General features: G+C 45.6%; 1 protein-coding gene across 2 annotated transcripts; it reads left to right on the forward strand.

Moving 5' to 3' along the window:
- The first annotated feature begins 584 nt into the window (after nucleotides 1–584).
- On the forward strand, nucleotides 585–12,037 carry LOC147272869 (growth/differentiation factor 8-like). 2 transcript variants are annotated; one of them, XM_086202589.1, is made up of 5 exons: nucleotides 585–677; nucleotides 3,212–5,005; nucleotides 9,364–9,651; nucleotides 10,229–10,599; nucleotides 11,506–12,037. In XM_086202589.1, the coding sequence occupies exons 2-5, from the start codon at nucleotides 4,804–4,806 to the stop codon at nucleotides 11,884–11,886; spliced, it is 1,242 nt and encodes a 413-aa protein (XP_086058715.1). In that variant the 5' UTR covers nucleotides 585–677; nucleotides 3,212–4,803; the 3' UTR covers nucleotides 11,887–12,037. The 2 variants fall into 2 exon arrangements, with proteins under 2 accessions (XP_086058715.1, XP_086058716.1); XM_086202590.1 differs by lacking the exons at nucleotides 585–677; nucleotides 3,212–5,005 and having other exon boundaries at nucleotides 7,694–9,651.
- The last annotated feature ends 1,468 nt before the right edge of the window (nucleotides 12,038–13,505 follow it).

Here is a 13,505-nt window from a genome sequence, read left to right on the forward strand (position 1 = left end):
GCCTCAGCAAAGATGGCGGTCTCAGGTGTCCAGGTCTGCTGCTCGACTTCGAGGATCTATTGATCTTTTGACTTTGACTAATTTGAAAGGGACCTGTGCACTTCAGAACATGAATGTTAGAATTTGATGCGCCGTAGCAGATTCGAGCTCAGAGTTGATTTGCATCTGCAGACCCTCACAGGTCAAGACAGAGAGGCACAACAACCTCATGCAGCGCTACACAACTACACACACGTACCACAACACCATGCAAATTGGAGGCGGGTGAGGTATGAATGTAGTCAAGCGAGCGCATGTTCTCTTGCGAAGATAAACCTGACACGAATATTAACTTTCTTATATTTTATGTAACTGCTACTTAAAGTAACTAAGTCAAGGTTACTTCAAACTGTGTGGATTAAACATTAATTTATATATTTAGAAAGAAAAAAAATGAAATTAAGAATAAGTCAATAGATTTGTATGTTATTATACAGCTAATATACTCAGTGTGTATGAATGAACACGTTTATTAAAAAAAAAATTATGTTCCAAGGTTGGCTAGTTAATAATAAATTACATTGACAAAAAGAAAATCGCTTCCACCGGAAGTGCCCACATTTTATTTTGTAGTATGAGGAAAAGAGCGGGAGACTCATGAGCGGAGTACTTAACACTGAGTTCTGCACCTTTCAGTTGTAAGTCGTCAACATAAAACTTGCTTGAATGTTTGTTTCTGGAGTTTCAATGTAGTTTTAAAACGGAAAAAGTAAGTCACGTTAGCCATGTAAAACGGTCAACCGTTCGTTTAGCAAGCTAACATGCAAAGTCATCCCGGAGTTACCGTACAAGCTACATGGCTAGGCCAATGTAGTTGTAAAAACTGGTGATGCCCAGCGTGCAGTCGTGGACAGTAGGATACAGTGAATGAGAGGACTCTTAATTAAATCTCGAAGTCTGTGTCGGAGCTCTGTGGGTGTTGTGAGTGAAAGCAGAAGCTAACCCTAGCGCCAGTGCTGTGCTCAATGCTCGGGCAGCAGTAGCATGCGAAGCGGTGCCACGCCAGGCTCATCGCTCAGCTACAGGAGTCCTCAGGGCAGCAGCTGGCGTGCCGGCTGTGGAGCTTTAGAGGATATTTCAAATTGGACATTTCCAAAATGGGCCAGTTCAACGCGTCTTACTGAATCTATTAGCAAAATAAGCCCCCATTTACAAGTTTTTTGTATATTTAAATTGTTTTAACTGTACGTTTATGATTTATTTTAAAATGCAATCCAACAGGATTGCAGTCCCGTGTCACATATCAGCTCTGCTATAGTGAGACACTTGATTCATTCATTTTAAAACATATTGGACTTGTTTTCAACACAGTTTCATGTAGCTTCCCCATGTTGAAGGGCGCGTGAGCCAGGTGGCTCCTCTCGAGTTCTTGTGTGTGTGTTGAGGCGGGTCAACAGGGGTTTTGGGGCACTCGAAAAAGGGTCGACTCGGCATTTCGAACCGCGTGGACCGACTCGCCAAGCGACCCGGGTGATTAGCGGCTCGGGTCGCCTGCGTTGTGAAAAAGGCAACCCGCGTCGTGTCAGGTTTCACGCGACCGTCCTCTCACATCCTGATTTTGTCTCGGTGCCGCCTGTCAGCCTTCACCTGTAGCTTCTTGGGCTCCCTTCCAGTCCAGCCCAAAACTCCATCCTCCTTCGCTGCATCAGCGCTCGGACATTTTCCAGTCTGCGCCGAGTTTGTCTGCTTTGCAAAAGAGAAACATAGCAATGCACCCAACGACAACGCTAACGTTCGACTAGACGACGTCCATGTTGTTTGTTTACCTCTGTGTTCCGGTGCAGGTTTATGTTAATTGAACTCATAGCAAGAGATAGCACAGTAAGAGAGGAGAGAACAGAATAGGTTTTTACAGAACAGACAGATATTTACAGAAATATATATATATAATATATATATATATATATATATATATATATATATATATAAAAGCGTGTGTATACACGTTTATGCGTGCGTATACACGTATACACACGTTCATGTGTGCATATTGGGGCCGAACGATTTTGAGAAAAAAATGTAATTGCGATAATTTTGGGCAATATTGCAATTGCGATTAATTCGCGATATACACCTCGGATTGGTCAGAATAGAGAGCGCAGCACTTGTGATTGGTGAGGAGGACTGTCGCTCAAGTAGGACAGCAATTACTGCAGTGTCTTAAACACTGGATCAGACTTGCTTTGATTGAATATTAAGATTGAAAAAATAAAAATCGCGGCCGTTGTAATTCTATAATAATTATAGGTATATAGGTATATATATGTATATATATATAGGTGTATATATATATAGGTATATATATATATATATAGGTGTATATATATATAGGTATATATATATAGGTGTATATATAGGTATATATATAGGTGTATATATATAGGCATATAGGTATATATATATATAGGTATATATATATAGGTGTATATATATAGGTATATATGTATATATATATAGGTGTATATATATAGGTATATAGGTATATATATAGGTGTATATATATATAGGTATATATATATATAGGTGTATATATATAGGTATATAGGTATATATATATATATAGGTGTATATATATATAGGTATATATATATAGGTGTATATATATATAGGTATACAGGTATATATATATAGGTATATATATAGGTATATATGTATATATATAGGTGTGTGTGTATAGGTATATATGTGTGTGTGTATAGGTATATGTGTGTGTGTGTATAGGTATATATGTGTGTATATAGGTATTTATGTGTGTGTATAGGTATATATGTGTGTATATAGGTATATATGTGTGTGTATATAGGTATGTGTGTGTGTATAGGTATATGTGTGTGTGTGTATAGGTATATATGTGTGTGTATAGGTATATATGTGTGTATATAGGTATTTATGTGTGTGTATATAGGTATATATGTGTGTGTATATAGGTATATGTGTGTGCATATAGGTATAGGTGTGTGTGTGTGTTTGTATATATACATGTGTATATATATATATATATGTGTGTGTGTGTGTATATATTCATGTATATATGTGTGTGTGCGTATATGTACATGTGTATGTGTGTTTGTGTATTTATTGTTATTTATATGACAATGAACTAAGCAAAGTTCCCACAGCCGTAGGTTCAGTAAATGTGATTAATATAGGATCTCCCTTTCATTTTGTTCAGGATGAAATGGATGAGCCTGACCTGGGGTCAGTGGCCCTCCTGACAACGTCAGTGATGTCATCCTCGAGGGTGAGGTGATCGTCCATCTCCCCAGGCTTGCTGATGCCTTCCTGGTAATGTTCGGCCTAATCTAGGCACTTCATCTCAGCTGTCCCAAGGGACTGACCAACATGTTTGGGTCACACAGAAAATCTGACTTGGTCTTGATGACTCTAAACTGCCACCCGAGCTGCAGACTCTCAAGAATGAGCTGATGTTTTCAGTGTAAGACTGGTGGATTCTGATTGGCTCACTGAGAATGTGAATGTGTCACGTCAGGTCCATTGTGACTCCTGTTCAACTGCTGGTCTTAAAGTTGATATTTAAAGCAGATCGCCAAAGCAGGGCTACACACTGCCGTTGGACATGTTATTGTACAGTTTTGAAATTGTAGCATTTTGTTATGAAGAATTTATAAGTAATTTGTTTATACTGAAGTTAACAACCAGATGGCCCTAAGTGTGCCTTTGTTATTGGGGCCCGAGCACGCACTCATAGTTCTTTGTAATTCTTTATTGTTTTTAGGACTGTTGTCTTTCAGATTTGTCTCATTTAGTGCTGAAAGGTACAGGTGTGGGCAAATCTTTCTAAACTCAGTTTTCGTCACTACCCAAGACTTGCTGATGGCCTCCTGGTCATGTTGTATCAACAGTTTGAGCTGCCTGGTTCATCTTAAAGCAGTGTCCTGGTCCTGGGAACATGCTGCCCTGCGTGTTCCAGATAGTCTACTCTTCCAACACACCTGATTTCACATGAAGGGTTTGTTCTCAGGCTGCAGAGCATCTGAACAAACTGATCGTCCGAATCAGGTGTGCTGGAAGAGGGGACTATCTGGAACACGCAGGGCAGAGGGTCGCCATCACTGACCGAAGCAGACTTGCTGCTGTTGAATCGTTTTTATTTGTTTTTTATTTCATATTTTGTATGTTTCCGAAATAGAAAAAATATTGACTTTTAATTTGATTATTTTTTGGGTGAGTCAGGAATACTTCTGTTTAAGGAAATCAGTTGCCACAAATATTTCAAGTTTGGGGGTAAATGGTAATTAAAAAAATCAAAAGAAGCAACTAATAAATATTAAGTTCATTGAACATAAAGTCCTGAGTTTTCGTACTTGAAATGATGAGGTTCTCTTGAATTATTGCAATGAGAAAGATGAAGGAATATCCTGAGTTGCAGAAACTGAAAATGTTTGAGTTGGCTTAATTGGTAAATTTAATTAAATTAAAATTAGAAGCGTATTTAACATAAACTCCAAACATTTGAGCTCTGATTTACTCAAACGTTTGAGTAAATCAGAGCTCAAAATAATCGTGGCAACAGATTGCCTCAGGTTTTTTTGAGTTCTGCTCACTTATTGGGGTTGACAGTTTGGGAACTCTCAGCCCAGGAGTTCAGTCAGTCAGAGCTTGACTTCTATCATCATACAAAGAAGTGCGACTGTAAAATTCACAGTTGTTCTAAATGAACTTGGCAAGGCTTCCCTGTCAAGGAAGGTGGACTCAAATGCAGAGGCGAGGAGGAGACGTGGACCTTGAAGACCGCGTTCTAACATGGGGAGCACAAACAGGAAGAAAACCAAGCCACTAACAAACACAAACTCCCCGACCACACAGGAGAGTCAGGTGGGAGACCACCGGGAGGAGAAACCCAGGGAACAGGCTCACCATGGCAACCCTCACCTTGTCACCGCCACAGTGCGAAGACAAACTCGACGTGACGTACGGGAGCGCTGGTTGTGGCTTTGTAATGGAGGTAAATACGACAAGACGCACCTGTCACTGCACCCACCTGATACGTGATGTGTTCCAACAAGAGTGCTGCTGCTCAAGAGGGACGTTATTGATGAGAGAGCGTCTCCTCCACACTCGAGGAAGGCTGCTGGCGGTGACTCGCGTCCATCTAAGTCCACAAGCTCACTCTTCTGTTTCAGGACTCTCATAGACTGCAAGGCTTCCAGAAAACTTTCCAAGATCTCCCGCAGGTACAGGTCTGGTGTAAAGTCGGTTTATGTGTTTCCCAGTGAAGCAGAAGCACACGAAAAGTTCCTATTTACTTTGATGAACACAATTAGAGGCCAAAACCTTCTGTCACTGGTCAGAATCTAGAACAAGACTTGTAGTTCTACAGGTTGGACCCTAGGGGGAACAGCTGCTGCGATGCAGTTTCTGGTGGAGAGTCCACTAACCTAACTTAACCTAACCTAACCTAAACCAAACAAAGCCAAGCTTCTTCAAAGCTGAAAGGCAACATTTTAATGAAGTGAATCCAGCAATGCTATCAAAAGCCTTTTTGCATCTTAAAGTTTGATTTCAAAGTTAAAATTCTTGATACATCAAAGTGCCGCTTTGCCAAGCCTGTAATTTTTAATCTCTGCTGTCCGACTGGTTTGGGCTCCTCCCTGTTTTCTTTTATTTAATGCTCAACCATCAAGGAATCATCAGCCGATGTGACGAGCAACGTGTGGGGGAGTTCTGAAGGCACAGGTGAAGGTAGAATATCCAGTTTCATTTGTTTTTACCGAGGAAAACTCTTCTCAACAGAGATGATGAACACAGTGGGGAAAGCAGTTGACGTGAGGGAAACGACAATGATGGTGGTTGCCATCACGAGAAGCGTGGGCCTAAACCCAGGGCCTCCCGTGGTCGTGGGCACTGGTAGAACAGCTAACCTTCAATATGTTAAAACCAACATATAATTAAACATGTAGCTGCTCGTCCAACGAGTTCTAATTGTGCTGCAAAGCTATAAGATTCCATTGAAATGCCACCAGCAGTCAATAGGAATGTGACTGACGTGCTTTCTGCCATGCGGGTGGAGGACTGCCAGACGGGCTCAGGTGTTTCCTCTTGTGACGCAACTGTGCCGCAGCAACAAGATTTTTATGGTTTTACCTGAGTTTGTCCTGCAGCGAGCAGCCATACTGACCAGCAGACGTCTAGTGAAGCTTGACCTGCTGAACCATCGACGGTGCAGCAGCAGTCTGGGCTGCAGAGCTCTGCTGGGCGTGAGTGAGGGGAGCAGACATGTTGAGTTGCCTGAATGTTGGCTGAGGCAAGCAAGCTGCAGTACAAAAGAGCACTCACCTGAGCGGGAGATCCACTCTATCATGTTCACGTCTGTAAAATGATTGATGCTTTGCTCTCAAACGGAATTAAATATTTTTTGGGGAAGACACAGCCTTTTTCATGAGTTCTACCTGTACGTCTCCATCTATGCAGTCCAGACTGTGAACGTTGACTCAAAATGTGGTCGTGTACGAGTCAGACGGTTGTATCAGCGCGCACGGGTCAGCGCTGGCTCCTAACTCGAGTGTCCCAGCAGAAACCATGAAACAGATTGAAATCATTAAACAATAAATCGGCTTTCTTTGTTGCTCAATAAGAAAAATTATGTCTTCAGTTCATCGGGCTGTAGATTCAATGCCAGGGATACAACAGTTGTCTGCCCAGAACCCCAAATGGTGCGTTACTGTTTTAATCCACATTTGATGAAGCTTTTATATTCTGAATCTTCTGTTGGGATCCGGGGTGATGAGTCTGTGTGCAGTTCCTTTCACCTCTCAGTTCTTGCAGTTCTCCACCAGAGGGCCTTGTAGAGCTGCAGCCCTGCAGGAGGGTGGGCTTCAGCAGGTGTGGTGCACACCTGTAGATCATCAAGCCTCATCAGACTGAGGTTAAGGCAAGGCAGTTTTCTTTGTAGCCTGTTTTCCCCTCCAGTTTGTCTCCAGGCTTCATGGCATCAAAACAACATCCTCTGCCCTCAGAGCCTCACATCGACTGAGGAGAAACTCCATAGAAAACCTTTAACAGGGAAAAATGGGAGAAACCTCAGGGTGAGGAGGGGAGGAGGATCCCTCACCAGGAGGGACAGACGTGCAGGAGATGTTGGTACAGACAAGACAACAGTTTATAACACAGAATGGAGGAAACATGGAAATGTTAATAACAGCTGAAGAAGGAAGCTTCTGGAAGGGGAGGCAGGGAGACCAAGCCAGCTTGATGGGGGACTGGATGGCAGACTGGTTCATGGAAGGGGAGGCAGGGAGAGCAAGCCAGCTTGATGGGGGACTGGATGGTAGACTGGTTCATGGAAGGGGAGGCAGGGAGAGGAGGGGAGGGCTCCATGTAACCTGATGTGTCCCCCAGCAGTCTAAGCCTGTAGCAGCATAGCTATCAATGGTTCAGAGCTACCTGAACCAGTCCTAACTGAAGGCTCTGTCATAGAGGAAGGTCTTAAGCCTGGACTTAAAAGTAGTCAGAGGGTCTGCCTCTCTGACCCATGGAGAGATGCTGGTTCCACAGTAGAGGAACCGGTACCTGAAGGCTCTACCTCCCAGTCTGTTTTATTGATACTGGGAGTCACTAAAAGACCTGCATTCTGGGAGCGGAGTGCTCTGGTGGGACAGGAGGGACTGAGTTCTTTCAGAGAGGATGGGGCTTTATCACTGAGAGCCTGATGAATCAGCAGAAGGATTTTGAAGTGGATTCTAGATCCTACAGGAAGCCAGTGGAGAGAAGCTAAAGTGGAGAGATGTGTTCTCTCTTCTAACTCCCGTCAAAACCCTGGCTGCAGCGTTCTGGACCAGCTGGAGACTCTTTAGAGAGTTGTTAGGACATCCTGACAGGAGAGAGTTGCAGTGGTCCAGCCTAGAAGTGATGAATGCATGCACCTGTTTCTCAGCATCACTCTGGGAAAGGATAAGAGGTTAAGAGGAACTCGTCAGCTCCGGAGTGTTCACCTACAGTGGTAAACTCTACTAGCGTTCTGGACCTGATCTTGCACCCGCCCTCCCCAAGATTCTGGGGTTCCTCCACCCACGGCTGGCTTCACCAGGCTCCTCTTCCTTCCTCTCCCTCGGCCACAGCATAACCTGTCTGCCCTCCGACAAACTCTTGTCCTTTCACCCAACACTCCTCTGAGTTACCTCCACACGGACTCATTCTCCCGGATTCCATTCATCCCTACCTGGTGGATCTTCATCTCCATGTCCATAAATCTTCTCCTCACCTTTCTTCACTCTCTCCACAAGTTCCTGAGACTCCGCGACTCCAGAAACAACCCTGACCCAGCACAGTCATCCATTCATTCCTCTGTAAATAAACTCCTTCAAATGTCTTTCCTCCTCAGAGGTTCTTACAAAAACCCCCATGACAATATCAACTCTTACATCGAGAGAAAGAAGTTGTGGAACCGAATGTTGATAAAACATTGACTCGCTGCATACGTGTCATTTTCTGAGGCTGTAATTTGAAAGAAAAACCAAAGTAACTCATCGTAAACAGAGTCCGGTGTCGGTTCATGTCTGAGCTAAATCTGATTATGAATGATAGTTATGATGAAAATTGTGATTGTAGCTGTTCATCCTCCTGCTGCTGGTCTGGTAGACAGGCGGCTCACCCACCTCCCACCTGCTGCAGGTTGGTGGGAGGAGCTCATCGCACACCTCACCTTCCCGTTGGAACGCCTGCTGGGAGCCCAGGGGCTGTGGAAACCCCAGGTCAGCCAGGAAAGATGCTGCTCGACATGGAGACTGAGCTTGGGCTGCCATCTGGTGGGAATTCTGATCTTAGTTGAAAAGGAATCTCCAAATCCACTGACATCACTTTTAAAGAATAAATGAAAATAATTTCAAAAAAAAGGAGAGAAAACCCCACCCAGAATCAAAGCAGCTGTGGAAACATTTGACACTTTTCATAAAAACTGTTCTGTACACAGTTTTGCTTTTCAGATTGATCTTCCTTTAATTTCTCTTGTGTTGGACAAAACTACATGAAGACAAATGTCAGTATGAAGTGTAGGAAGGGGACACTTCGCCCGACCGGTGGACCGTGACGTTCCTGCCTAAGGAGACGCGCATCTGAAAGAAGTGAAAGTTCCACTCATTTTGAACCCAATCGGCTGCATGTAAAGGAATTTTGGCCTCACTGTGTGAGAGGAACATCTACTACCTCTTTAACTCCCCCTTCTGATTAAAACTGGACCCTCCTAGCAGCCAATCATTCAGTCCCAAGTCCAGCAGACAATCTCACAACAGACAGCGTCACAGCACTGACCTCGTCCTCCCTCCAGGATGCTCGTCTTGCTCTGCCTGACTCTCCTCTTCTCTGCAGGCTCTTCCTTGGAGCTCAACCAGACCTCCAAGCTGCTGGCGGAGAACGGAGAGCAGTGCTTGGCCTGCGATTTCCGGGAGCACATCAAGCAGATGAGGATCCACAACATCAAGTCCCAGATCCTCAGTATCCTGCGGCTGGAGCAGGCACCCAACATCAGCCGGGACATGATCCACCAGCTGCTCCCCAAAGCACCTCCTCTGACACAGCTCCTGGACCAGTACGACCCGCGGGTGGAGGATGAGGACCACGCCACCATGGAGACCATCATCACCATGGCAACCAAGCGTAACTAAAACAAGCCAACTCTTCCCTTTTGTTAGTCTGCACTGGGAATTATCTACAACTGTTGTGCATAAATAGGACATTGTGAGTAAAGTAGCTGAGCAGAAACTGACCCCCCAAGTTGTGTTGAAACCACTTGTGAGGACTGCAGTCACCTGTGGGAGTGTCGTAGAAGTACTCTAGGAGTAGTGGTAGTCGTCTTTGTAAACTTGTCTTTGTCAAGGCAGCCCCGAGATTTCCCAGAGAGATCAACGCCTCCGATTTCACGGCGATGCTGTTGAATAAACTGTAGGTTCATCAGAGTTGTGGAACCATCAGGGCTTCGTTCCTGTCCGTGACAGAACCTGGCACTCCCCTCCTTTTCTCTCTTGTCTTGTATTTATTATTCAGTGTTGTAGTTTATTTTTGTATCTTTTATTGTGAGGCGCCAAACAAAATGTATTATTATTAGATATTTATGCTAAATGTTCAAACTGCTGGTGGTGATTGAGGGTTTTGTCCCATGCACAACGATCCATCTGATGATGAAGGTTTGGCTCTTTCCCTGATGTGGGTATTTAACTTATGTAATTCCTCCCAGCTGACCCAGCGGCCCCGGACCAGTTGTCCTCCTACTGTCTGTTCAGCCTCAGTCCAAAGATTCATCCTGAGAACATCCTGAGCGCTCAGCTGTGGGTTCACCTGCGGCCCGGCAACATGGTCACCACCGTCTTCCTGCAGATCTCCCGCCTCAAACCCAGCAGAGAGGGCAACAGCACTCGCGTCAGAGTCCGCTCCTTGAAGATTGACACTGATGCCGGTGCTGGCTCCTGGCAGAGTATTGACATCAAGTCTCTGCTGCAAGCTTGGCTGCGTCAACCGGAGAGCAACTACGGGATCGAGATCAACGCTTACGACCCCAAAGGAGAAGACCTGGCTGTCACCTCAGCAGAGCCGGGAGAGGAGGGCCTGGTGAGAGCAGATTTGGTTCCTCTGGTTTTTAATGATCACTCAGACATCAGCATGAAGAGTCCAGAATGACAGAAACCGTCCTTAGGAGGAGTTTATTTGATATATTCACATTCATTTGTTCTGTGTGGAGAAGAGGGGCTTACCTCTGTCATCAAGCATGGCAGAAATACCTGCCCCGCCTCCAGGTTCCCCGGGAACAGACAAGCTGTCGTGTCTGCGTCCCTGGCATCACCTGGAAGCGCACACAGCTTCGGGAAGCTCGGCTGTCTCCAGGGATTGTGTTCCAACTGAGGTTTCATTCCCATGAACTCATCAGTGTGATGTGACGCGATTCTATCATGAGGATTTATACACAGAATATCTTAGAATGCCATGGCGTACGATTTTAAAAGCAAAAAACGAACTCGCAGGGGTGAGAAGCAGGAATCCACTTGGCTCGCAGACTTGGCTGTCCGGTGTGTGCATGGAGCTGCACAGACGCTCGTGGTGTCAGGCAGAGGCTTCTCATCCAGAACGCTGGGTTGGGTTCGTGGGACTCAAACTGAGACCATCTGTCTGTGCAAAGCTGCAGTTTCATTCACCACCAACGCCCTGCTCTGTCCGACAGTTCCTGTCTCCGTGACACAGCCTCTACATCCAATTGTGCGTCTCTATGGGAACGACTGTAACCCCACAGCCTCCCTGAGTAAGAAACAGTCCAGAGGGCAGGACAGTGCCGGACAAATGGCAGCACACGTTAATGTTCTATGAACCAACCATGCTAAACTGTGGGGGTTCCACCTCTCCCTTCCATCGCATCACACAATTGTTTGACTTGAGACTCTCTGTTGTCGTCTCTGCGTTTTCTGTGCCTGGTGAACCTGCGCTAGTTTTTAGCTCACCTGTGCGTTTTGAATCCCTCTCTAGCAACCGTTTATTGAGGTGAAGATTCTGGACAGCCCTAAGAGGTCCCGCCGTGACGCAGGCCTCAACTGTGATGAGGAGTCGGAGGAAACACGCTGCTGCCGCTACCCGCTCACCGTCGACTTCGAGGTGTTCGGCTGGGACTGGATCATCGCACCCAAGCGATATCGAGCAAACTACTGCTCAGGGGAGTGTGAGTTCTTGCACCTTCAGCAGTACCCGCATGCCCACCTGGTAAACAAGGCCAACCCTCGAGGCACAGCAGGTCCCTGCTGCACACCCACCAAGATGTCACCCATCAACATGCTCTACTTCAACCGCAAGGAGCAGATCATCTACGGGAAGATCCCGTCCATGGTGGTGGACCACTGCGGATGCTCCTGAGGGAGGCTCCCTGCAGAACTAGCGAGTCCAGCATGGCAGCGACATTCACACACAAACATGCTGCACCAAATCTGCTTGAAGAAGCCAATCAACAGGTTTTCCCGATGCACTCTGCATTTATTCGTACTGATAAAATGAGGCGGAACATAAAGGCCACTAAATGTATTTGTAGATAAGCAAACTGTCCCTGCCCCCTGTCACAGTTTCATCATAGAGAACGAGCCCGTTCGGCTGGAGGGAGAGAACCCTCAGCAGGGAACCTTTGTTAACCTGTTCCATCCATGGCAACGCTTCGTCCAGTTGTTTCCAGGGTGACTGAGCAAGTTTTCAGCAGGAGTTCTTGATGGCGGCAGAAAATTGACTTGAGCAAAATAAAACTGGTCCGTGAGTGATGCTACTTTTGTATTAGAGACTTAGTCTGTTGGATGCGGCCGTCGTCACACGGCTCAAAGTAACTAAGCTGAAACCCATGGAGCTTCCATCCAAAGTAGGTAATGCTGGGAAAGCTTGACGGCAGGAAGTTGGATGGAGAGTGACCACTGGTGACAGTCGGGATGTTGGTTGGAGTATTTATAGGCTGCCTGAGGACAGCATGCTAGCAGCTAATGCTAACGTCACAACATCAGCTGAAGTTCGGGGAATGACCGTGACCTTGTAACCGAAGGCTGACGTTAGGGTTGATTAAAGCCTTTAAAGAACAGCAGAAACTGATGTTGCTTGTAGGACGCGATGAAGGTGGAACTCAAAAAGGATTCCTTCATCAGATCCATGTCTTCCTGTGTGATTACAGGCTGAAACGTCTCAGAAGAGTTAGATTCTGATGAAATGACTTGAGCATTTAAACTCTTAGAAAATCTCTTTACAAAGAATCAGATGTAACGGTTGAGTTGGAGTCTGACCAGAATGATTTGTGCTGTGTAGGAGAACTGCAGCTCCTGTCTCTGTTGCTTTATCAAGTTGTTGAACTACGTGAGAGAACAGATTGTTGGACATCAGGAAAACGTGTCCTGATTTGAGCCTTGACCAGAACAAACCCAGTGGGACGTCCTCCGCGTGCCTTGGTTTCAAAAAACATGAACCGGATGACACGGAGCTGACAGGCCATCCCTCCCTGCCCCCGTGCTTGTTTGCAAACGCCTTGCTGAGACACTCAAAGACAATATTCTGTGAGGAGGTTTCAGCAGGCCGCTGGCAGATGTGTTGTGAGAGGTTGAGATGTTTGATGGGGGGACTGGAGCGGCTTCTAGTGGGCAGTAGTGGAACTGCAGATCAGTGATGTCATGCAGGCTTTTACGCCGTCCACACTTTTCATGGATTTATTCACATGGATCTCACTAAAACGTGACCTTTGACCTGTGAAATTGAGTGGTTGTTTCAGATCTGAAAAAGAAAAGAACAATCCCAGTTGATGAAAGTGTGTGTGTGTGTGTGTGTGGGGGGGGGGGGGGTCTCGATGTGAAGCTGAGTGCAGATGTCCTGGCTGTTGTTGTGTGTCACAGGGGGGTTCTGACCCAAAACGCCTGCTGTTGGGACAGAAGGTTGAACTTGAGTTAACTTTGGTAAAAATGTCAATATTAACGAGTTATCTGGTCTTTTTTTCTGCTTGAAATCATTTGATC

The sequence above is a fragment of the Aulostomus chinensis genome, chromosome 1 (genome assembly GCF_037954235.1).
Source record: "Aulostomus chinensis isolate RoL2024-O1b breed Wild chromosome 1, RoL_Achi_v1.0, whole genome shotgun sequence".
Lineage (NCBI taxonomy): Eukaryota > Metazoa > Chordata > Actinopteri > Syngnathiformes > Aulostomidae > Aulostomus > Aulostomus chinensis.